Source organism: Lampris incognitus, chromosome 14 (assembly GCF_029633865.1).
Source record: "Lampris incognitus isolate fLamInc1 chromosome 14, fLamInc1.hap2, whole genome shotgun sequence".
In the NCBI taxonomy this organism is placed as follows: domain Eukaryota; kingdom Metazoa; phylum Chordata; class Actinopteri; order Lampriformes; family Lampridae; genus Lampris; species Lampris incognitus.
The window spans coordinates 47,717,661-47,741,796 of record NC_079224.1 but is presented as its reverse complement, the minus strand read 5'-3'; the positions used below and the strand labels follow the sequence as shown (position 1 = coordinate 47,741,796).

The 24,136-nt window shown below is 45.5% G+C and overlaps 1 protein-coding gene across 1 annotated transcript in view; it reads left to right on the top strand.

Moving 5' to 3' along the window:
- lamc1 (laminin, gamma 1) overlaps positions 1-24,136 on the top strand; it is a 107,095-nt gene that overhangs the window by 18,362 nt on the left and 64,597 nt on the right. Inside the window, exon 2 of the mRNA XM_056293945.1 lies at positions 16,007-16,311. Coding sequence (XP_056149920.1) covers positions 16,007-16,311 — 305 coding nt within the window. The remainder of the gene's footprint in view (positions 1-16,006; positions 16,312-24,136) is intronic.

Here is a 24,136-nt window from a genome sequence, read left to right as displayed (position 1 = left end):
GACAATGATTAGCTCGCTCTTGACTGTGCAGAGGAGAGTCGGGGAGGGCCACCGAGCGATGCTGTGAGCACATTGTCCCCACTGAATCCTGCTGAGGCCTTTTGTCTCTGTTACCCATCTCTGTTTGTTCCTGAACGCCTTGTGTTGTAACACCTATGGGTTGGGGAAGTGCATCTTTGGTGGCCTTGGCAATTAAAGCTTAGCTAAACACATCTTTGTATATTGGCTCCCGCATCTGGATCCGCCAGATGCTGTGTCCTCCTGGCATGCCAGTCTTTGTTAAACTGATCATTTGTTAGATTTTTGATGAATTTGAGCATCTTGTTCACAATATTCGAATAGACTAAATCTTTCAGATGGAGAAGTCTTGCCCCCATAATTCAAAGCAGTACAGCTCAAATTGTAATTGTATTGTTTTACTCAAATTATGTAATTGATATGTAGTCATGCCATGGCGAAAGAGCTCTATCATCAAGATCTTTTCATTCATGAAATGAAAAGATCTCCATTTTGTTTTTCTGTGGCCAAGATTGACCTTTAATAATAATTATGATTAATGTTGATTTCTTAGCAGACAGCTGTTGTTTGGATTTAATGGCGAGCTATTTCTTAAAAGGAGAACATATTTAATGGCATAGTTTGATCTCAGACCTTGCCCAGATCATGCTGAATGGATATTGTGGTTGAAGTCATGTCCATCATATCACTCGCTGGCCAAATGTGTGAGGTTCTCCATTGATAGTCAGAGGAATTCCCAAAGGGCCAATTTTCTTTCAAACTGGTAGCTAGGCAATGTGGACTCAACCCACAGTCCTGAATGAATGATGACAGGGCAGCACCTCCAATCATTACCCCCCACCCCCATAGCATTTCCTCCCAAATCCAGGAGACCCTTCAGAAATCTTAGGTACCTTCTCCACCCCCCGGTCAACTTTGGAACCCGAACTCTTTTGTTTACAAGTTTACAGCTGCTGGTTCGGCCCAAATCTCACTCTTTAACTGTTTTATTACTTGTTTGTGAGATTGAATAGATGGTCCAAATAATGTCCGGTTGCTTGTGACAGTGGCTGTAAGAGAGACTTGCATAGAATAAACTAACTTGTCAAATGTCACCAGCATCTGGCTGGTTGTAAATTCCCAGCATGCACTTGGGACGTCTCCTTGCTTTGCATTCTGTGAGGAACGGAGCTAGTCAGTTAATGTGGTGCTCTCATCAGTTTGTCAGTGCGCTGCAGGGCTTGATTTCAATTCTCATACTCAACTGTGAAAACCTCCCCAGCTACCCCCACAAGGACAACCCCACACACTCCAAATGTTCACCTCGGCCTCGCTCCGCCACCAGCCTGTCTGTTTCCATTTTAATCTCCCTTCCTTCAATGGGTGCCTGCCGACTACCTTGTTTATCAAACAGACGAGTAGATTAAGGTGATAGCAGGGGCATCCTACCACAGGAAAACCTTCCAGGGGACTCGGCTAATCCAGCTCCGGAGGCTGTTTCACTACATGGATGTGGAGTTACACTGCCGATTTTTCACTCGACTTGCCTTTTTATCTTAGCCTTGACTTTACAAGTTTTAGTCTCAAAGGCGACCAGCTCGTTTGCAGTGATTTATCAATATAAGAAGCAGCCAACAGTAAGGAGTGCAGCTTTCCAGCATAACATGTAACATAAAATAACATGATTCCTGAACGTCCTCCTCCCCCCATGCTACCTAGGTTAAGCTAACAGTTGTTTGTGCTACTGAATAATATCAGGATACCAGTTGGTATGTGAAAACTGCCAACAGCTTTGCTTTTAGGGCAGGTATTCCACTTTATAGAACTTGGTTAAAGATTAACAGAGATATCAATGTATAACTGCTGTTGGAGTTCCCATTGTTAGTCTCTGTTTTCTGACTGCCTTGTGACCCCAATCCAGCATGTGACGAAAATCACAGCTAATTTTTTAAATACACTGTGCTCTAATAGATATTACTTTAGTCGATACACTGTTTTCTGCATTATATATTTACCTTATGCAGTAGAGTCCCAGTGTCCACTTTGATTTTTTTGATTTAGATTTTTTTTGTTTTGTTTCATTATCGCTAAGAGTAGTCATTAAGTGTTTTGGTTTTTTTCCGCCTCCGTTTCCTCATTGGGAGAGGGATCCCTCCTGGTTCGTCCTAAGGTTTTTCCCTTTTTGTCCGTGAATAGCGTTTTCTTTTCGTTTGGGTTTGTCCTCATCCGAATCAAAGGTCTAATAGTAGAGGATGTTGTCCGTCCATAGTCGTTTTTCACGGTGTGATTGTAAAGCCCTCTGAGACCATAACTTTGTTTTAAGGCTACACAAATAAACTTGACTAATAGTCATTTGGCCGATGAACTAAAATGACAGCCACTGAAGGGTAAGCGTCAGTTCATCTCCAACATTATAAGCAGGTAGTATGGAGTCAGTCCATCTCTCTGATAGACAGCTGTGATGAGCTTCCCCGTCAGAGCCGCGGTCATGGCTGACATTTCTTTAAATCCAAATGCTAGTGAGAAATGGCAGCAGGATGGCGCGGCGATTAACATAACGCCCATCAATCAAAAGTCTCAGGGTCCAAGCCCCAGTCGCAACCATCTGCCCTGTTCAGGTACCTTTGAGCAAGACTCTAAATCCTCATCAGCTTCAGGGACGCTGATCTCTGACCTCCCCGCAGAGGAGGAGAAAGTGAAAAAGATGGTTTTCTCATTTAGGGATCGACAGATAATCACAAGAAAAGGTTTATGTTGGAGTTTAGCCGTAGGTGTCAGAGGTCTCTACTCTCTGCACCCCTTTGACAGTTCTCATGGGTCCAGTCAGCCGCAGACGAGCTGTCCTGTGAATGAGGAGCTCCAGAGCATTCCTGAGATTCTTCGGTCGTGATCCGCCCTCCCCCAACTCTCCAAATAAAACTCTCAATTTGTTCAGTGTTTTTATCTCCCCAGAGGCGCTTGCTTGTCAAACACTAACCCCAGCACCTGTTAGGAGAGGAACATGGCCTCTCCTAGTGACCCTCTCACTGGGAAAGCCCTGCTGATGAGTGTGGGGGGTTTGGGTTGGTGTGGGCTAGATTTCACAGCAGAGCCTCAGTCTGTGTCAAGACTGAAATCATGAATTATTTGAGGTTTTGTAAGACTCAGAGGTGCTCTCAGTGAAGCGTTTATCCATGATCATTTATTTATCTCTGCTACTTCTCTGTCATCCATCATCATTCTAGAATTACAAGAATTTTTGTAGCATTATCAGAACGCCCTCTAACCCCAGCGCTCCATAGTAACGGTTGTTTGTGATTTAGTAATTCCAGGAATTGAAGGTTATTCTCCTGTTTGTCTTCGAGGTTCCTCTGGATCAGCGCATGGTCTTAATGTGAGTTATGGACCTGTAATATCCATAGGTTCTTTCCCAGTTGTTGGTGTGTTCTCATGTCTGTCACCTTGGTGCTGTTGTCTGTGGGAGTTGGTAGGAAGACAAACAGATGTTATACACGAGCAGATGGCAGAAAATAATGAAAATGAGAAGGAAAAAAAAAAGGAGTGAGAAGTGGTGGTGCCCACACGTTAAAAGTCAAAGCGGTCATTGTTCATTTGGCGAGCAAAGAATGCGATGAAGTCATGGGAGGAAAGTTAATTGGACCATGCTGTGCGCCCCCCTCCCTCTCCCTGAGGCTGACCCCAAGGCTGTACACTTCTGGGTAGACAGGGAATCATGGGAATGTAGAGCAAGGCAAGAGCAACGGGTCTTCCCTTCAACCAGCAAGTCAATCTAGAGACAAAAACCTTAATGAGACTTGAAAAACAAAGCAAAATAATTTCACCATGTCTTGTGGTTCGAACCCGTTCAACAAATGGGTCAACTATTGTACTACTTGTGAGCACCCACTGGCTCCTCTAATGAAATGTCCATTTAAGGTGATTGAAGGTCAGATGTCAGAGGAAAAGAGACTTCAGTGTAATTACTAAATATTTGCCGTTTTCATCTTGTGAGACTCGGGATGCGAATGTGAGATATTTTAACTGTTAACCGCTTAGCTAATACAGCCACTATGAACAAACGGCCTTACGTCTGTGACCCATTTACACATGTACCATCAAATCAAATTAGGACATCAGAATATCTGTTTTGCAAAGTGCATTGAGGTTTTTGTGAACTACATCACACGCAAAAAAGGTTGCAGCTGAGGGAGAAAAAACAAGCGGCTGCTTTTTGGAGAAGGCGAGTCAAAAATAGTCCATCATTCACCCTGCCACGACCGGACTGCTGCGGACATTTCTGAATAGGCTGACGTTAAGTGTCAACCATGTAGGCTTTAGGGGTGGGGGACAAATAATTCACCTAAGAATCGTGATTCCTCTACGATTCTGAATCGATTCGCAAATTCCAACAATCGATTTTTGTAGTCTTAAGTAGCTTCCTCGCTGTCGGCGATGTTGACTTGCTGCGCACCCTCCCGGCCTCCGGAAAACACGACAGTGGCTAGTCATTCGCTGTCATCGTGGAAGGCCAGCGTTGTTTTGAACTGGGAATCCTTCTGAATCGAAAATCGATTCTGAATCTAATCGTGACCCCCAAGAATCGACATTGAGTCGAGTCGTGAGAGTCCAAAAGATTTCCGCCCCTCGTAGGCTTGATGCATACATCGTACATTGTCGTCCTCGCGGACGTGGTTCGCAAGCCAAACTCCCCATTGCTTCCTTCACTTCGGCCCCTGGACATGGCAGCTGTGGTGCATATAGCGCCTTTGTCTGCTGCATTTACAGTTCAGTCTCTTACTCTCATTGAAGGCCCTAAACTGTAAAGTCTCATCAACGCATGGCTATTTATTTGAAGTTACCTTTGTGTTGATGGGGTTGATTGGTCAGAATGGCAGTTAATCATTAACACTTCAATCATTACCATCCCCATCCAAGACTCATAGAATAGATTTGGCTCGATTCACTGCCGCTCTGTCTCTAACCTCTAGGTTTGGTAATCAGAATGTAATTCTCAACACAAGCGACGTCATTTGTCAAGCGTAGTTGTTGGAGATTCTTTTCTCTGTGAGGTAAACATTATTTGTCTTTTCTGCTCCAGTGTCGGGTCTCCGGTCACTGGCCTGTGGCCATCAGCTTTGTTTGTCGGTTGGATGTAAATGAGGCCTTCTCACCTATCAGCTCTTCTATCTTCTCCCATCTAAAGATCCCCTGAAAGACTGCTTAGCAAATAGCCAGCGGCTAAACATTCCAGCTTTGTCTAAATCGAGGATGTCATCAGTCTAAAGAATGCAAAATACTGGCATTGGCTTGAGCTGTAAGAGCTGCTTTACTGTGGCCAGTCTCTTCGTCTCTAGAAGTCCTCATTCCAGACATCGGGCAAAACAGAACCCCCAACACAGGTCACTGTGTTTAGTCAGCCATTGTTGAGTTTTTCTGCTGTGTTTCACACCAAACTGAAGTGTGTTTTTTAAGTATTTCGTGGTAAGTGGTCAGATGTAATGTGGCCATTTTTATCAATCTTTTTATCCAAAGGGCTTTATAGTGATGTGAATACAGACGTTTTTAGCGTGGGTGGACAGCAGTGGAGTTGAACCCCCAGTCCTTGTGGTGTCGGTGCCTTGCTCTAGGACTGAGCTGTTGCCCTGTTGAAGTCGAGGCACGAATCTGCTGCCGGGCATCTCCTCCACACCCACCGTCCTGTGAAGCTGAAGGACATCAGCGCTTGTGCAACCCTCTCGGGGGCCCTCTTTGAACCCCGGCTCCAGTGGCGTGTCTTCCTCCCTTGCCTCATCTGTCCTCCTCTCAGGGATTTCTTCCTCATTAAAATATCTCCTGACATTATTTGCTGGGAAAGGAGACATCTGGTTCGGCTCTTGTGCCTGTTGACAAAACTAAAGCCCCTTTTCGTGTGAGGAACGGGCCCATAAGTTACACGTACGAGGGGTTTTAAAGTGACAGATAAATCCCTTTAGGATGGGAAACTACCTTTTGTCTGAGGCTCATCTGAAACTACAAATTGATAATACGATATGAAATATGACCATTTCCACAGCGGAGATCTCCACCTGACTAGTAGCCTCATATTCAGCGACGTTTTACAGCAGTCATTTCATCACAACAGGTGGCATTATTTTCAAACAGTGTTTTTTTCTTTTCTTGTTTTCAAAATGAAACTCATAATTTTTACCCCTCTAACAGTTTGACTTTTTATCTGCCAAGACCACCTACTGATCCTCTGGAAAGGCTCCATTTATTCTCTTCTGAAAGTCGTTCCAGCGCTGGTGGTTGGGTAACGTTGGTCTGGTGAGGTTTGAGGTTTCTGACAGGTCTGAACATGCTGCGGTTACACTCCTCTCTGTCTCCCTCCCCCCCCCCTCCTCCCCCCGCCCCCCTCTCTCTCTCCCCCCTCACACTCTGTCTCTCTCTGTCTCTCTCTCGCTCTGCCTCTTACTCGTTCTCTCTCCTCTCTCTCTTTCTCTATTCTCTCTCGTTCTCTCTCCTCTCTGCCTCTCTCTCCTGTCCCCCCCCCCCTCTCTCACTCCTCTCTCTCCTCTCTGCCTCTCTCTCGCTCTGCCTCTTTCTCGTTCTCTGTCCTCTCTGCCCCCTCTCTCTCCTCTCTCTCTTTCTCTATTCTCTCTCCTCTCTCTCCTCTCTGCCTCTCTCTCCCCTCTCTCCTCTCTCTCCTCTCTCTCCTCTCTGCCTCTCTCTCCCCTCTCTCCTCTCTCTCCTCTCTCTCCTCTCTGCCTCTCTCTCCCCTCTCTCCTCTCTCCCCTCTCTCCTCTCTCTCCTCTCTCTCCTCTCTGCCTCTCTCACTCCTCTCTCTCCTCTCTGTCTCTCCCCCCTCTTGCTCCTCTCTGCCTCTCTGCCTCTCTGCCTCTCTCACTCCTCTCTCTCCTCTCTGTCTCTCCCCCCTCTTGCTCCTCTCTGCCTCTCTGCCTCTCTCTCCTCTCTCTCTTTCTCTATTCTGTCTCATTCTCTCTCCTCTCACTCCTCTCTCTCCTCTCTGTCTCTCCCCCTCTTGCTCCTCTCTGCCTCTCTCTCCTCTCTCTCTCTCTCCTGTCCCCCCCCCTCTCTCTCACTCCTCTCTCTCCTCTCTGCCTCTCTCTCCCCTCTCTCTCTCTCCTACCCCCCCCCTCTCTCACTCCTCTCTGTCTCTCCCCCTCTTGCTCCTCTCTGCCTTTAATGACAGGATAGAGCGGGGGAAAGCAGTGCGTGCTTGGCCAGAGGGTTGGGGGAATGTGAGACAGAATCTCTTGTCTGACAGACTCGGAGAGTTTTACAAGTCACATGTTAATGAAATGGATTGTGGAGGAAGCTAGTTATATCACTATGACGTGAAAATCAAATATACTGTCAAAAGGAGCTGTAAATCTGCAGGAAAATCGTAAAACCAAGCTCTGGAAACCCATTTTAGAAAGATAAATGTGTAAGGACAGTGGTTGTATAAATCTCCTGTCTATAAGCTTTTCATGGCAGGTTTGTGAATATTCCTGCTGATGATGTTCGGTGCATTAAAGGAAAAGTTGTGACTTCAACGGTTGTGGCTTGTTGGTCTGCTTGTGTGTGGCTGGTGGGTTGGTCTACTCTGTCAAGCGTTTGCTGGGTAACCAGACGTGGACATGTGGAGGTCTTATTTTGTCTTTTATATATTTGATCCCTGAAGGGAAATACTTTTTTCACCTTTTCACCTTCACACAAAGGTCAGAGGTCACAGTTTGCTACGGAGCAGTGCCCCAGGAGCTGGTTGGAATTCGAGGGTCTTGCTCAGGGATACTTAAGCAGGCTAGATGCTTGCTACCACATGGAACTTTCACCTGGATCCACAAATAGGATGGTCACCTTTCTCCCTCCACCACCCTGCTCTCTTTCTGGAAAAAACCCCAAATAAAACCCTTGCTAGAGGTGCTGATATCTCAGCATAGACTGTCTAAGCTCAGGCTTCATTCCAACACCGTGGGTTCGAATCCTACTGAGAACTTGCTGCATGTCTGCCCCTCTCACCTAACGCTATGTGACTATCTTAACTCTTCCACAGCTAAACTTCCTTAAAAGGCTTTGTAATATCTGATTGGTATTTCCAGTCATTCTGCCCCTGTCCTTCTCTAGACCTTAATTTCCAAACAGGAAAAGACTCCCAGCATCTATTCTATCTGGACATGGAGGGCCTTTATGCTCCCCAACCCCCTCCTCCTCCTCTCGCTAGAGCCTTTCTTTAGGGTGATAGTCAACCCTCCACCGACCCCACACCTCCCCCCCCTCCCGCCCCCTGACGGGTGTCACTCCACCCAGCGGAAACACATTCCATCCAGTTCACTCCCTGCTGTCAACCCCCCCCCCATCACCACCACAGTGTCACCCCCCCACCCCCCCCGATTGGACTACAACATGCGTGAGGAGTGGGCAGGTGCATACAAGGCTGGACCCTCTCCCCATTCAGAGGAGCAGCCTTTTCATTTAAAAAACTTGCTCCTGGGCCTCCTGAAGGGTTTGAAAGGATTTAGGGCTTCACAATGCAGGGCTTAGGTATGCTTAAATCACTGCTGGGTAATTGAGTATTATCTCGGCAGCTCAGAGAGTTTGGGGGGAAAACCTTAATTATTTGTTTAAAGAATTGGGTTTGTTTGTCAGTTGTGGCTGTTGGGTAAAGAGCAAGTAGAGAGGAAATTTGAGAAGGTTTTCCAAGGACAACTTGTATTCACTTCCACTCGTGCAATGGAAGCTTCTTTCCATCATCCACCATCAGGAAAAAAGTTTTTTTGAGACTGACTTTTAAAAGTCCCCAAATCTTTATAGTATGCTGTTTGACACCTGCATTACACAGGTGAATGTAAGACGCTGCCTTTTTGATAGTATTTTTAATTCTGTGTAGGACTGAAACTAAAATGTACTGTCTGGATTGATTATTCTACCTTGATTAATCATTTATTCTATGAGATGTTAAAACAATAACAAATGCCTGTTACAAATTCCCAAAGCGACTTCTTAAAGCTGTTAACGCTAAAAAAAATCCCCAAGTATTTATTTTATAATGGCATGGATCAGAGAGAGAAAAGCAAGCAGATTTTATTTGTTATGAAGTTTAGAATCTAAATTATAGACTTAAAACATTGCCAAAATAATCATTCATTATTTTTTGGATGGATGGATGGATGGCTAATTGATTCATCTGTGAATCGTCTCAGCAGTAATTCTATGTTTCATATTCCTCCACCATATGGGAGAACACATGAGGCCATACAGCCTGGCCTTTGTTTGAGCACTGAACTGTAAAATTCTTCTGCTTGTCAATAAGTCGATTGTTCTGCAACGAGAACCGTAATTCCTCTTGGCTTTATTCGCCGGACGAGAAGAACGGGCCATGCTCATGGATCACAGGCAGTCAGTTCCAGTGCCTTTACTCAGTGTAGTTACATCTTCTCTACAGAGTCCCAAATGGAAACTAAACTGTGCTTTTTAATTAACTCTAAGCTGCATAGTGTTTTTGACCTGAGAGCAGATCAGAGAGCTCTCTGGAGATTCAGATGTAGGTTACTCTGACTGTTAAGTAGTGACTTAGTTTCTAGATTGGTGACTAGGCCTACGCATGTTTAGCGTTAAAATAGTGTTAATGCTGAGGTAAACCTGCTACTCCTTTTATCGTCTTCCTCATTTAGGTGTTGAATGAATGTCGTGAGGCCTTAGATCCTCAGACCTGCTTAAATCCCTGATGTAGAACTTCAATTAAAACAACTAAGAAGTAAAACTTTCTCTAATTTATGTAGAAATGGTTCATTCAAATACACAATTAATTAGTTCACCAGCCACCAGTAGTCACCACTGAAGCCCCTTTTGTCTCTTTGAAGGACTTCCTCCATGTTTGGCTCATCGGCAGGGGCCTTTTGTTGTTTGCATCTCTGCTTGGCCACTTGAATGCTGTGCCAACAGATGCTGTTTGTCTTGTTTTGTGAGGATATGGGGGCGGGTTTGGAAATGTCATGTCAATGACAGAGTCTGTCCCCATCCGGCCGCCTCTCCTCTCAACTGCTGAGTTCCTCTTCAGATGTCCTGTTCATGAAACGTCTCCCGCAGACACTTTGATCCAACATCACTCTGTCGAGAGACATTTCAGCATCAGAAGATGTTCAGAGAAAACACAGATGTTCTGAGAATCAAGAAGAACTTAAGTTCCGGTTTGGTTGTGTTAGTCGTTCCCTCGTGTTTTAGAGATCATGTTCTTTTCAGTTCAGGATGACGTCTAGCACATCAATGATGGCATGATGTCAAGTCAGTTTTATTTGTATAGCCCAATATCACAAATAACAAGTGTGCCTCAGGAGGCTTTACAGCAACACAACATCCTGTCCTTAAACCCTGACATCGGGTAAGGAACGCCAACTCGGACTGTGAGGAATCTGGGTGTGATCCTGGACGACCAACTGCTGTTTGCTGCAAATGTTGCATCGGTTGCTGGCTCCTGCAGATTTCTCCTCTATAACATCAGGAGGAGTCGCCTATTCCTCACCAACGAGACGGCACAGGGGCTCATCCAGGCTCTGGTCATCTCCCGGCTGGACTACGGCAACTCCCTCCTTGCTGGCGCCCCGGCGTCGGCCATCAGACCTGTGGAGCTTGTTCAGAAAGCTGCAGCTGGTCTGGTGTTCACCCGCCCTAAGTTCTCCCACACACCTCCCCTTCTCATGTCCCTACACTGGCTCCCAGGAGCTGCTCACATCCAGTTTAAGACTCTGGTGCTGGTCTACAGGGCAGTGAAAGGAGCAGCTCCTTCCTATCTCCAGGCCATGGTCAAGCCCTACACCCCCGCCCGACCACTTCGCTCTGCTGCCTCGGGACGCCTGGTTGCCCCGTCACTCAGAGGCCCCTGCTGCCGATCGACCCGGTCCCGGCTCGGGTCTGTCCTGGCCCCACAGTGGTGGACTGAACTCCCCACTGATGTCAGGACAGCGGAGTCCTGCCCATCTTTCAGCGCAGGTTCAAAACTCACCTCTTTTAAGAACTACTACCCTGCTACTTGTTCTTACCACTTATTGTATTCACTCATTTAAAACACAAATCTCTTTCTTGTGCTTTTACTGTAGCACTGCTGTTGCTCTTAGATGCTTGTTTAGACACACTTATGACCTCTGATGACTAGTAGTTCTCCTGATCTCCTACGTTACATGATGCACTTATTGTAAGTCGCTTTGGATAAAAGCATCGGCTAAATGACTGTAATGTCATGTCATGTCATGTAACAACTCCCTAAAAAAAACATTTAATAGGGAGAAAAAATAGGAAGAAGCCTCAGGGGAAGCAACAGAGGAGGATCTCTCTCCCAAGATGGACAACGTGCAATGATGTTGTGTTTACACAGTTTACATAATCCAAAATTGAAAGAGGATAACAGAATTATAAAATATATGAAGATTATGATGAGGAGGATGCTAAGCAGTGTCCAGATGCCACCAGAACAGCGCAGAACCTGAGCCATGCGACCACCATCACCATGGAGACCTGGGAGGATGACAGGCTGCGCGTGCACACAAGGGAGACTCACATCACACCATTCACATGCACAGAGGAAGAGAAAGGACAAGACATCATTCAGAGAGAGAGAAAAGACGTGAGAGAAGAGAACAGTTTGCAGTAGTCAATAATCTATAATCTCGTCAGCACAACAGTGGCTGGTAAATTCATTGAGTCAGAAACCGACCCGCCATGCAGTACAGGTTGTGAAGCACTCAAAGACAACTAATTTTAGTTTAAGGCAAAAAGATGAGTTTTAAGTTTGGATTTAAAGGACTCAGCAGGCTCTGATTGTCTGAGGAAAAGGCCCTGCCACAAGCTGACTTCTATCTAACTTGGGGTACACACAGGAGCCCAGTATTTTGAGAGTGAAGAGCTCGAGGTGGGACGTACAGTGATCTAACATGGACAGGGAAGCCCATGAAGGGAGACAAGAATTGGTGTAATATGGTCAAATGTCCTAGATTTAGTTAGGATTCTAGCAGCAGCATTCTGAACCATCTGAAGACTTTTAGTACTAGCATGTGGCAGACCTGAGAACAGAACATTACAGTGATCAAGTCTGGATGAAACAAATGCATGTATTAGAGTCTCTGCCTCAGCCATGGAAAGGAAAGACCAAATTTTAGCTATGTTATGGAAGTGAAACAAGGCAGTCTTGGTGATTTAATGTGCTTCTCAAAGGAAAGGCTGGGATCAAATGTAACACCAAGATTTTTGGCTGCCATACTTTGTGAAATCCCTCGGGCTGGACCCGGATATTTGGCTATCCAGATATTCGTTCGTTGGGTTGGTATTCAGTTTTCAATTTTAGGATTCGGATATTGGTTTGTTTTTTTGTTTTTGGCTAAATGTAGGCTATCAATAAAGGTGACCTGCAAAAATACATTTTGTCGGCACATTCTTGTACTATATTTATACTTTTTAATCAGCTTGGGCGCGTGACATCCCTCTCACTCACAGCAGTGATGTCACACTTCAGTTCACCTTGGCCATTAAAGGGAGGGCAAAATGCCAGAACTCGGCTGTGCTGCTATTATGATTGTGCTACCTTGTTCTATTTATTACAGTTCGTTCATTTATTTCTTGTTATTTACTGTGTTGATAATTGGTAAAAATAATAGTTGTATTTCTGAGTGATTTGTGATTTCTTTGTCAGAAACATGTCAGAGTATTAAACTATTAAGCCTACTGTTACAGCTATCTCATTAAAAGTATTGTTGTTCTAACAGAAATATGGGTGTTTTGTATTGACTCTTGTTAGGTTCAGTTTGTAAGATGTTACAGACTTAGGCTAATAGCTGATGGAATTTGGAACTGGAGTTGGTCCCTGCGCGCTGCTCGTAGTGTATAGGAAGGGTTAAATGCAGAGGGCAGGTTTCATCTCAATGTATGCGAGTACTGAGACATGACAATAAAGAAATTATAAATAAATAGAAATCTTAGAAATAGAAATCTCGAATCTTTAATTTATCAGAGCTAGTATCCTGTTTCTGCATTTCTGTTTCACAGTGCTTTGTTGGCCATTGTCTCAGATTCGGAACCTATTATATTGAGCATTTATGTAGATCTATAATTTATCCTCGATGAGAAAAAATGTTACATGCTTTTATTATGTCACGAAAAGTTCATAGATAGGACCTAGCGTACAACCAAATTCATCGGGATTACAAACACGCATAAAATACACCAAACCTTTTGGAAAATTGTTTTTATTAGCAAACAACGATACTGTAAAACAACAGAATCTTTAACAATGAATGCCTTTAATTAAATGAAAAGACATGTGTTGCAGTGCTATGCCTTCCATCTCAGCTGAGAACGGAGAAATGTCTGAAGCTCCGAATATTCACTGTTGATTGCTATCGAAGCTATGGAGCCTAAAAAATGGTATTCGGGACAGCCCTAGAAATCAGACTTGTCAAGTGTTACTATTACCTGATCAAATTGGAGTCTGTGTCTAGCAGGGCCAACGTCCAGCATCTCAGTTTTATCTGAATTTAAAAGGAAGAAATTTAGTTACATCCAATTTTTCACAGCAACCAAGCAGGGCTAGTATGATCATCATCATGAGTATGATCATCAGCCTTTATAGGCACATACAGCTGAGTATAATCAGCATAGCAATGGAAATTTGCTCCATGACGGTATATAATTTAGCCAAGGGGTGAAATATAAAGGGAGAAAAGTAGAGGGCCAAGAATCGAGCCCTAAGGTATGCTATATTTATAACGTCAGAGAATTTCGATGTAATATTATGATGGCAGACACAGTGCGTTCTTCCAGATAAGTAGGACTTAAGCCAAGAGACAGCTAAGCCAGAGCCACCAAAATTACAATTTATTCTGTCTAATAGTATACAGTGATCACTGGCGTCAAAGGCTGCACTAGGGTCCAGTAGTAGAAGTACAGAGGTGGAATCAGAGTCCATAGCTAGTAGATTGTTCCCCTTTTTCTCCCAATTTAGTGGCCAATCGATCCCTGTTTTTGTTCAAACACCCACATTATTGGTGCCGACATGAATAACAGTGTCACTGAAAGTAGTGGTGCTGTGTGCCTGGGTTTCCTGTTTCTCCCTTCATGATGCCAGCGCCCTAAGATTATCCTCTATGTCGGAGACTCTGGTCCCAGGTAAACGGTGAACCTAGACTGGCAAAGCTAATCTGATATTGTGTGTAATGGAGGCTCCTATCACTAGTGTGCTTTTTTTTTTTACTCTGTCGATTGGAGCAGGAGAGGTATGCTAGCTGGTAGGACTACCAACAGGGCTGGTGATGGGCGAAAACCAGTTTGCAGTTGGGAGAGGTGACTGCAGACCAGGCCACACGACCGGTGGCTTGCTCTTGCGAACCTTCCCATGCCGGTAAACAGAGTCAAACTCAGTCTTATCTGCCGACGAGGCGGAGCTAGTGCTAACAATAGCAGGCCTGCTGTCAGGCCCGGGGCTACTGAGCTAGTGCTAACAATAGCAGGCCTGCTGTCAGGCCCGGGGCTACTGAGCTAGTGCTAACAATAGCAGGCCTGCTGTCAGGCCCGGGGCTACTGAGCTAGTGCTAACAATAGCAGGCCTGCTGTCAGGCCCCTTGGCTACTGAGCTAGTGCTAACAATAGCAGGTCTGCTGTCAGGCCCGGGGCTAAGGCTATCTGGAGAGCCCGTCACATCTAACGTAATCCTAGCCGAAAGCAGCTGCTTTAACTCACGGACACGTCTCTCTAGTAGAGACAACCTGTCCTTAACTACGGAGCAGTCGCCACACGCCATCGTTTTAACGAGGCTGCTTTGACTGCAAATGCAGTAGAGCTAACTGCTAAGCTAGGCTAAGCTCAAAGCTAGTAAACAAACTAGGAATTAGAGGCTGCCTACTAAACACAAGAGTCGTTTGAGAAAGAAAACTAGAGAATCTGGTGATAATTGAACTAAACACAGAAAATAGCTAAACCAGAACAAAATGAGGAGGTTAGGGCGGAATATAGAGAAGAAACAGTAAGAAAATAAACAAAAGTTATCGATCTCACGAAGCCGAATCTCACGAAGGTGTAAGCTGGAAACAGCGGGCAGTGACCGAGCAGTGAGGAGGAGCAGTCAACCGAATCATGCCGACGCTCCTGAATCCCATCCAAAGTCCGATCTAACCCTGTTGTAAAGATCCACTGCTTCTAATGAATCTTGACCCACATTGCTTGTCTGCTTCAAAGAGTCTTCAGAAGTCGGCGAGTTCATCGTCAGGGTGGCTGTTACAACACATGCACACACACTGGCAGATTGTCAGGGAGGGGAATTCCACTTTATTTGCGGTTACGTCATTGTTTCTTGGAATATTCTAATTCCTTATTTGTCACATCGGTATTATCAGCCAGCCTTGTGACTTCACCTATATATGCAGGCCATACAATAGACCCTGTCTAGGCCCCTTTTAGCAGAGTTGTTTAGAGAGCAAATTCTTTGTCAGAGCAAACAACCCGACCCCCCGTCAGCCTGCTGAAAGATGGTGTCATTTCTCCTAACAGTGAGCGACATCTCCCCATAACACATTTCCCTCTTTATGCTCGTATGGTCTGTTCTCTATCCTCTCTGCCGCTCCCGGCCTGTCCAGACCTGCCAAAAATGTTCAGAAAAAGACCTCTCGTGTTACGGGGGGACGCAGGAGATGTTGGAAAAGCCTCTGCTGTCATGGTCTGGAAAATCTTGGGGACTTTAACGTGGGATAACTGCCTTTCGTGTGGATGCCACTTGTTGGAAAAGTGTTGGGTGTTAATCCGTTATGCTTGGAGAAAAAACGAAGTGTGGTGGATTAGCACGACTGCTCCTCCACAAGGACTTTTGCTGTGGTTTGCTTGTATAAACTTCACTGGCAACGTGTAACTATTCGTTTGTGTTGCTGTGTCACATTTTTAAATCTCAGTCTGTAGTTATGCCAGCACACGTATTTAGCGCGGTTGTATCATTTGACCTACCTGCTTTCCTCAAGCACCTGTCATATTAGATGTCCTTTATAATCCGATCTCCTGGTTTTCCTCCACTCTCTAGGCAAGGCCTTCGACATCACGTATGTTCGCCTCAAGTTCCACACCAGCCGCCCAGAGAGCTTTGCCATCTACAAGCGCACCAGGGAGGATGGACCCTGGGTGCCCTACCAGTACTACAGCGGTTCCTGTGAGAAGACCTACCAGAAGACCAGCCGGGGCTACATCCGGACTGGCGAGGACGAACAGCAGGCTCTCTGCACAGACGACTTCAGCGACATCTCCCCCCTTACCGGGGGCAACGTGGCCTTCTCCACCCTAGAGGGTCGTCCCAGTGGTTACAACTTTGACCACAGCCCCGTGCTGCAGGTGAGCAGAGAGAATGAGCTGGAGCTTTAGGAGCGGCAGCTGTTCTGTGACCGTCGTAGGGATGTAACAGACCCCAAGTCTGACACGAGCAGAATATTTACCTGATGTGTCACAGACCAAATACGTTTTGAGAAAACAGAACCAATTGAAATTTGAATATGATGGTAATTATCACCTTACTAGGCTGTGTTCCACCAGTCTGGTAAGGTGATAATGCACAACTTTAATCAAGATAAATGAAAAAACTGCACACCAAAGATAAAATAACAGCATGTCAAGTCAACGGGCAAACTAAACACGAGATGACGAGACAGACAGACAGACAGACAGACAGACAGACAGAGAGACAGACAGACAGAGGTGTGATGTGTGTGTGTGTTTGTATATATATAATGTTTCTGATGGTATTTTTCAAATGTTTTCTATCCTGCCATTGGTTGCTGTGCACCATAACTAGGGGCGTGGTGCGGGGCAACGTAGTACTTATTGGCCGTGTGTCATTGGCAGCTGATGAGTGCATGATGCACAAACAGGCTTGTATTGCAATGTATTAAAGTTTTTCCTCTACATCTATCTTAATAATATATATATATATATATATATATATATATACAAACCCCAATTCCAATGAAGTTGGGACGTTGTGTAAAACGTGAATAAAAACAATGATTTTTTCGACCTATATTCAGTTGAATACCCTACAAAGACAAGATATTTAATGTTCAAACTGATAAACTTTATTGGTTTTTGCAAATATTCACTCATTTTGAATGTGATGCCTGCAACACGTTCCAAAGAAGCTGGGACAGGGGCACCAAAAGACTGGAAAGTTGAGGAATGCTCTAAAAACACCTGTTGGGAACATTCCACAGGGGAACAGGTTAACTGGGAACAGGGGAGGGTCATGATTGGGTATAAAAGGAGCATCCCCGAAAGGCTCAGTCGTTCACAAGCAAGGATGGGGCGAGGTTCACCACTTTGTGAACAACTGCGTGAGCAAATAGTCCAACAGTTTAAGAACAACGTTTCTCCACGTACAATTGACCTTTTGCAAAGTCCCGCCCCCCTTAGTTACTGTTGCTATGCCCTTCAAGCGTTTCAGAGCCATCCAGGAAGTAGCCGGAAAACACCAAAACATGAAGGAAGAAACCAGCGCATTCCCAGAGAAAACAAGTGGTGTATTTTGGAGTAATTCATCCTTAATATCACCCCGTGAGAGGCAGAAGGGGGTTACAGTACGCGGTGGCGGGACACGTTCAGAATATTAACAGTAAAACTGACTTGCCTGGACTCCGGGCTGCCGGGGGGGGGGCGACTGTAATGGAGCATAAAGCTTACCGGTCACAATCAAAGAATGAGAAACCCCATCAACTAATCCTGAAACACACTGTGGACCAGCTGTGCTCTCGCCCTGTAGGGTACGTTACATATTCCAGCTGTTATTGGTATATTTTTAATAATCCATTGTCAGCATCACCGTATTATAGTGTTGATTTTGGCCAAGGTTCCCCATGGCGTTCTTTTATCCAGGCTTCTTCGAGGGTACTGTCTGGGCTCCTGGGGGTCGCAGGGCGGCCAGGGACATGCCCCGGGGCCAGGGGGAACCGCCCCATGACTTTTTTTTTTACCTTCGGACCAGAACCGGTATTTTCAACAAAATAAGTCAAACGAGATGCCCCCGCGGGTGGGATGACTTCTCCGAACGGCCGGTCCCCACCTGGAGCTCCCAGAGGGGGCGAAACGTTTAAAATAGGCCGGATATGAGGAGGTCAGACTGGCCAGAGACCATCCCAGCCGACCCTCCCCGCGGGTCTTGGTGCTCTGAAATGAAAGGTGGAACCTGGCTAACCTGTTACTAGCATAACAAAGTTATGTTAGTGGGCTAGCTAGCATTAGCTATCATTAAATTAGGTATCTTTGGCCACAGACTAAGCTGGTTATGTTCATCAGGTACATTAATAATGTTATTTTGTTAGTGAGTAATCCATACATATGTTGATAATGGTAATAATCATTGTGTGGGTAAAAGTAACAGAAATAATACGTTAGCTGTATTAGCTATCAATAATAGCTAGTAGCTAGCTTAGCTTGGAGCAGACAGGTATTTTTGTTGATTCTGGATGGATTAAGCTGGCCATGGGGTCTGCTATACTGCTAAATCTATTGCCCACATTGCGCTTCTTGCGTTCTGGGTTTCAGGAAGGGAAAGAAAATTACACCCCTCCAAACTTTTCACATATCTAGTATCTGATCTGCAGATCTCATAGGCACACTGTTTCAGCATTTGCTGTGTGTTTGAAAGCTTGACGGACCTCCCTCACATAGAAACCGTTGCTAAGGTAGGATTGGACAAGCACCGCTCTGGGGCGGTACTTTGCGAAAGGTCAATTGCAAGGAATTTGGGGATTTCATCATCTCCAGTCCATAATATCATCACAAGATTCAGAGAATCTGGAGAAATCTCTGCACGTAAGCGGCAAGGCCGAAAACCAACATTGAATGCCCGTGACCTTCGACCCCTCAGGCGGCACTGCATTAAAAACCGACATCATTGTGTAAAGGATATGACCACGTGGGCTCAGGAGCACTTGGGAAAACCATCGTCAGTTAACACAGTTGGTCGCTACATCTACAAGTGCAAGTTAAAACTCTACCATGCAAAGCCAAAGCCAGATATCAACACCACCCAGAAACACCGCCGGCTTCTCTGGCCCGAGCTCATCTGGGATGGACTGACCCAAAGTGGACAAGTGTGCTGTGGTCTGACGAGTCCACATTTCACATTGTTTTTGGAAATCATGGACGTCGTGTCCTCCGGGCTAAAGAGGAAAAGGACCATCCAGATTGTTATCAGACCAGAGTCCAAAAGCCAGCATCTGTGATGGTATGGGGGGGGTGTGTTAGTGCCATGGCATCATGGGTAACTTGCACATCTGTGAAGGCCCCATTAATGCTGAAAGGTACATACAGGTTTTGGAGCAACATATGCTGCCATCCAAGCGACGTCTTTTTCAGGGACGTCCCTGCTTATGTCAGCAAGACAATGCCAAGCCACATTCTGCAGGTGTTCCACCAGCGGGGCTTCGTAGTAAAAGAGTGCGGGTACTGGACTGGCCTGCCTGCAGTCCAGACCTGTCTGCAGTCCAGACCTGTCTCCCATTGAAAATGTGTGGCACATTATGAAGCGCAAAATACGACAACGGAGACCCCGGACTGTTGAGCAACTGAAGTCGTACATCAGCAAGAATGGGGAAGAATTCCACCTACAAAGCTTCAACAAGTAGTGTCCTCAGTTCCCAAACGCTTACTGAGTGTTGTTAAAAGGAAAGGTGGTGTAACACAGTGGTAAACATGCCCCTGTCCCAGCTTCTTTGGAACGTGTTGCAGGCATCACATTCACAATGAGGGAATATTTGCAAAAAAAAACAACAATAAATTTTACCAGTTTGAACATTAAACATCTTGTCTTTGTAGTGTATTCAGTTGAATATAGGTCGAAAAGGATTTGCAAATCATTGTATTCTGTTTTTATTCACGTTTTACACAACGTCCCAACTTCATTGGAATTGGGGTTTGTATAAATATATATATATATAGAAACACTGCATCAGATCTTGGTGGCGAAATTCACTTTTTAATATATTTAACTTAATTTGCAACAAATTTCTCCATAGAAACTAATGGGAATAATTGCCGAGCGTGTAGAGGACTGATGATGTCACCATTCCTCCAGCCTTGGTGGTGGTTTGGGTGCTTTTCCTTGCGATTGTATCGGTGGTGAGGTTTCTGTTCCCACAGCGGACCCACACCTCTGGACGACTGTTAGTCTTTATTAATGGCACCTGGAGGAGCAGGCACACAGTGGAGGTGGTCGGCGAGTTCGAGTTCGAGGGTTTCGCCTCTTTCTGACCTGAAGACAAACAGATTCTGCCAGGGAAAGGGGGCAGAGGATTGATCGAGGCATAACGGTTGCTCTTTACTGTGAATTATGGGTAGAATGGTGGTAAAGGTCGGTCCCTTAATCCCAGGAAAACAGTCACCTTAAAGGTGAGATAACTTGCAGACGTGTCAAGGCTTGTGTAGTGAAAGAAAGACACATGGCCACTGTAAGTAAGCGTACGGTGAAATTCTTCCTGTGCATCCTGTCCTATGGTGTAGGAGCAGAGGGCAGCCCAGTGGAGCACCGGAGGACCAACTCCAGGTCTTCTCCATATCCCTGCTCATGGGCACAGACAGGAGTATTAATCCTAACATACATGTCTATAATGGTGGGGGGAAACCAGAGCACGTGGCGAAAAACCACGCAAACACGGGGAGAACATGCAAACTCCACACAGAAAGGACCTGGGACAGCCTGGGGTTCGAACCCAGGACCTTCTTGCTGTGAGGCAACCCTGCTAACCACTAGCCGACATGTTAGCGATCTACTGTATAAGAGTGTCTTTATGCATGCTCAATAATCCAGGTAGGAAAATCACAGGAAGATAAATCGGTTCATCTGGACACAACATTTATTTTTTAAAGATTATATTTTTGGCGTTTTCCGTCTTTATTCGATAGCGATAGTCGAGACAGACATGGAAGGCGGGGGGAGAGAGAGGGGATGACATGCAGCAAGGGGCCCGGGCTGGATTCGAACCCAGGCCGCTGCGCTAAGGACTCAGCCTCAGGTGGTACGCACTCTACCAGGTGAACCACCAGGGCGCCCCCAACACAATGTGTATTGAGGGAAATGTTTCCTCATCATCTAAGTGACTTCTTCAGTCTCACCTGACTGCAGGTACCCCACCCTTATAAACAATACAGTGACTGCAGGTACCCCACCCTTATAAACAAGACTGTGACTGCAGGTACCCCACCCTTATAAACAATACTGTGACTGCAGGTGTCCCCACCCTTATAAACAATACTGTGACTGCAGGTGTCCCCACCCTTATAAACAATCCAGTGACTGCAGGTACCCCACCCTTATAAACAATACAGTGACTGCAGGTACCCCACCCTTATAAACAATGCAGTGACTGCAGGTGTCCCCACCCTTATAAACAATACAGTGACTGCAGGTGCCCCCACCCTTATAAACAATACAGTGACTGCAGGTGCCCCACCCTTATAAACAATGCAGTGACTGCAGGTGTCCCCACCCTTATAAACAATGCAGTGACTGCAGGTACCCCCACCCTTATAAACAATACAGTGGAATAACGACTGAAAACAACGAGTTTCATATGCAAATGACCCTGACCATTAACTAGAGTTATGGTGGTCATGTGTACTATTCACAGAGGGTTGGGGAATAGTTGCAATCACAGCATTGTAAGATGGTGACAGATGTACTCTTAGCCCCCCCCCCCCCCGGTTCAGGGATGGTCGTTCCCTCTTCACATAGATGGCCTCTTTGACTCCCGTTCAAACCTGCGTTCCTCCCTATCAAGGATGTGCACATGCTCATCCTTGAAAGAGTGGCCACTGGTCTGTAGATGGTGTAGACTGTGGAGTCCTGGTCTGTAGATAGTGTAGACTGTGGAGTCCTGGCCTGTAGATGGTGTAGACTGTGGAGTCCTGGTCTGTAGATGGTGTAGACTGTGGAGTCCTGGCCTGTAGATGGTGTAGACTGTGGAGTCCTGGTCTGTAGATAGTGTAGACTGTGGAGTCCTGGTCTGTAGATGGTTTAGTCTGTGGAGTCCTGGTCTGTAGATGGTGTAGACTGTGGAGTCCTGGTCTGTAGATGGTGTAGTCTGTGGAGTCCTGGTCTGTAGATGGTGTAGACTGTGGAGTCCTGGTCTGTAGATGGTGTAGACTGTGGAGTCCTGGCCTGTAGATGGTGTAGTCTGTGGAGTCCTGGCCTGTAGATGGTGTAGACTGTGGAGTCCTGGCCTGTAGATGGTGTAGACTGTGGAGTCCTGGTCTGTAGATGGTGTAGACTGTGGAGTCCTGGCCTGTAGATGGTGTAGACTGTGGAGTCCTGGCCTGTAGATGGTGTAGACTGTGGAGTCCTGGCCTGTAGATGGTGTAGACTGTGGAGTCCTGGCCTGTAGATGGTGTAGACTGTGGAGTCCTGGCCTGTAGATGGTGTAGACTGTGGAGTCCTGGTCTGTAGATGGTGTAGTCTGTGGAGTCCTAGTCTGTAGATGGTGTAGACTGTGGAGTCCTGGCCTGTAGATGGTGTAGACTGTGGAGTCCTGGCCTGTAGATGGTGTAGACTGTGGAGTCCTGGTCTGTAGATGGTGTAGTCTGTGGAGTCCTAGTCTGTAGATGGTGTAGACTGTGGAGTCCTGGTCTGACGTATTAGCTCTCCTGTGTTGTGTCCTCCTCTTGGCCAGTGTGTGTTTGGTTTCCCCGATGTACAAGTCCCAGCAACCCTCCTGGCTCTGAACAGCTACACTATATTGCTCTGTTGGTGCCGGGGGACCTGATCCTTGGGGTGGACCAGCTTCTGGTGCAGCATGTTTTGGTGTTTGAATGCAACTGACATGCGGTGTTTGGTTAGCGCGGTCGCCTCACAGCAAGAAGGTCCTGGGTTTGAGCCCCAGGGTAGTCCAACCTTGGGGGTCGTCCCGGGTCGTCCTCTGTGTGGAGTTTCCATGTTCTCCTCATGTCTGTGTGGGTTTCCTCCAGGGGCTCCGGTTTCCTCCCACAGTCCAAAGACCTGTAGGTCAGGTGACTCAGCTGTACTACATTGTCCCTAGGTGTGTGTGTGTGTGTGTGTGTGTGTGTGTGTGTGTGTGTGTGTGTGTGTATGTGTGTGTGTGTGTGTGTGTGTATGTGTGTGTGTGTGTGTGTGTGTGTGTGTGTGTGTGTGTGTGTGTGTGTGTGTGTCTGTGTGTGTGTGTCTGTGTGTGTGTGTGTGTGTGTGTGTGTGTGTGTGTCTGTGTCTGTGTGTGTGTGTCTGTGTGTGTGTGTCTCTGTGTGTCTCTGTGTGTGTGTGTGTGTGTGTCTGTGTGTGTGTGCGTGTGTGTGTGTCTGTGTGTGTGTGTGTGTGTGTGTGCAAGTGAGCGAGAGGAAAGAGAGACAGAGTTCATGTCGTTAATGATATAGGTTACTTGTTCTGCTGCTATTCAACAATAAGGGACACCGTTTGGAACGATTCGTCTGTTTATTTAGTAGCTGAGAGGCAGACACTATTAGACACTATTAGACACTATTAGACACTATTAGACACTGTTAGACACTATTAGACACTATTAGACACTATTAGACATTATTAGACACTATTAGACATTATTAGACACTATTAGACACTATTAGACACTATTAGACACTATTAGACACTATTAGACATTATTAGACACTGTTAGACACTATTAGACACTATTAGACACTGTTAGACACTATTAGACAGTATTAGACACTATTAGACACTATTAGACACTATTAGACATTATTAGACACTGTTAGACACTATTAGACACTATTAGACACTGTTAGACACTATTAGACAGTATTAGACACTATTAGACACTATTAGACACTATTAGACACTATTAGACGTTATTAGACGTTATTAGACACTATTAGACACTATTAGACACTGTTAGACACTATTAGACACTATTAGACACTATTAGACACTATTAGATACTATTAAACATTATTAGACACTATTAGACACTATTAGACACTGTTAGACACTATTAGACATTATTAGACACTATTAGACACTATTACACACTATTAGACACTGTTAGACACTATTAGACACTGTTAGACACTATTAGACACTATTAGACATTATTAGACACTATTAGACACTATTAGACACTATTAGACACTATTAGACATTATTAGACACTATTAGACATTATTAGACACTGTTAGACACTAT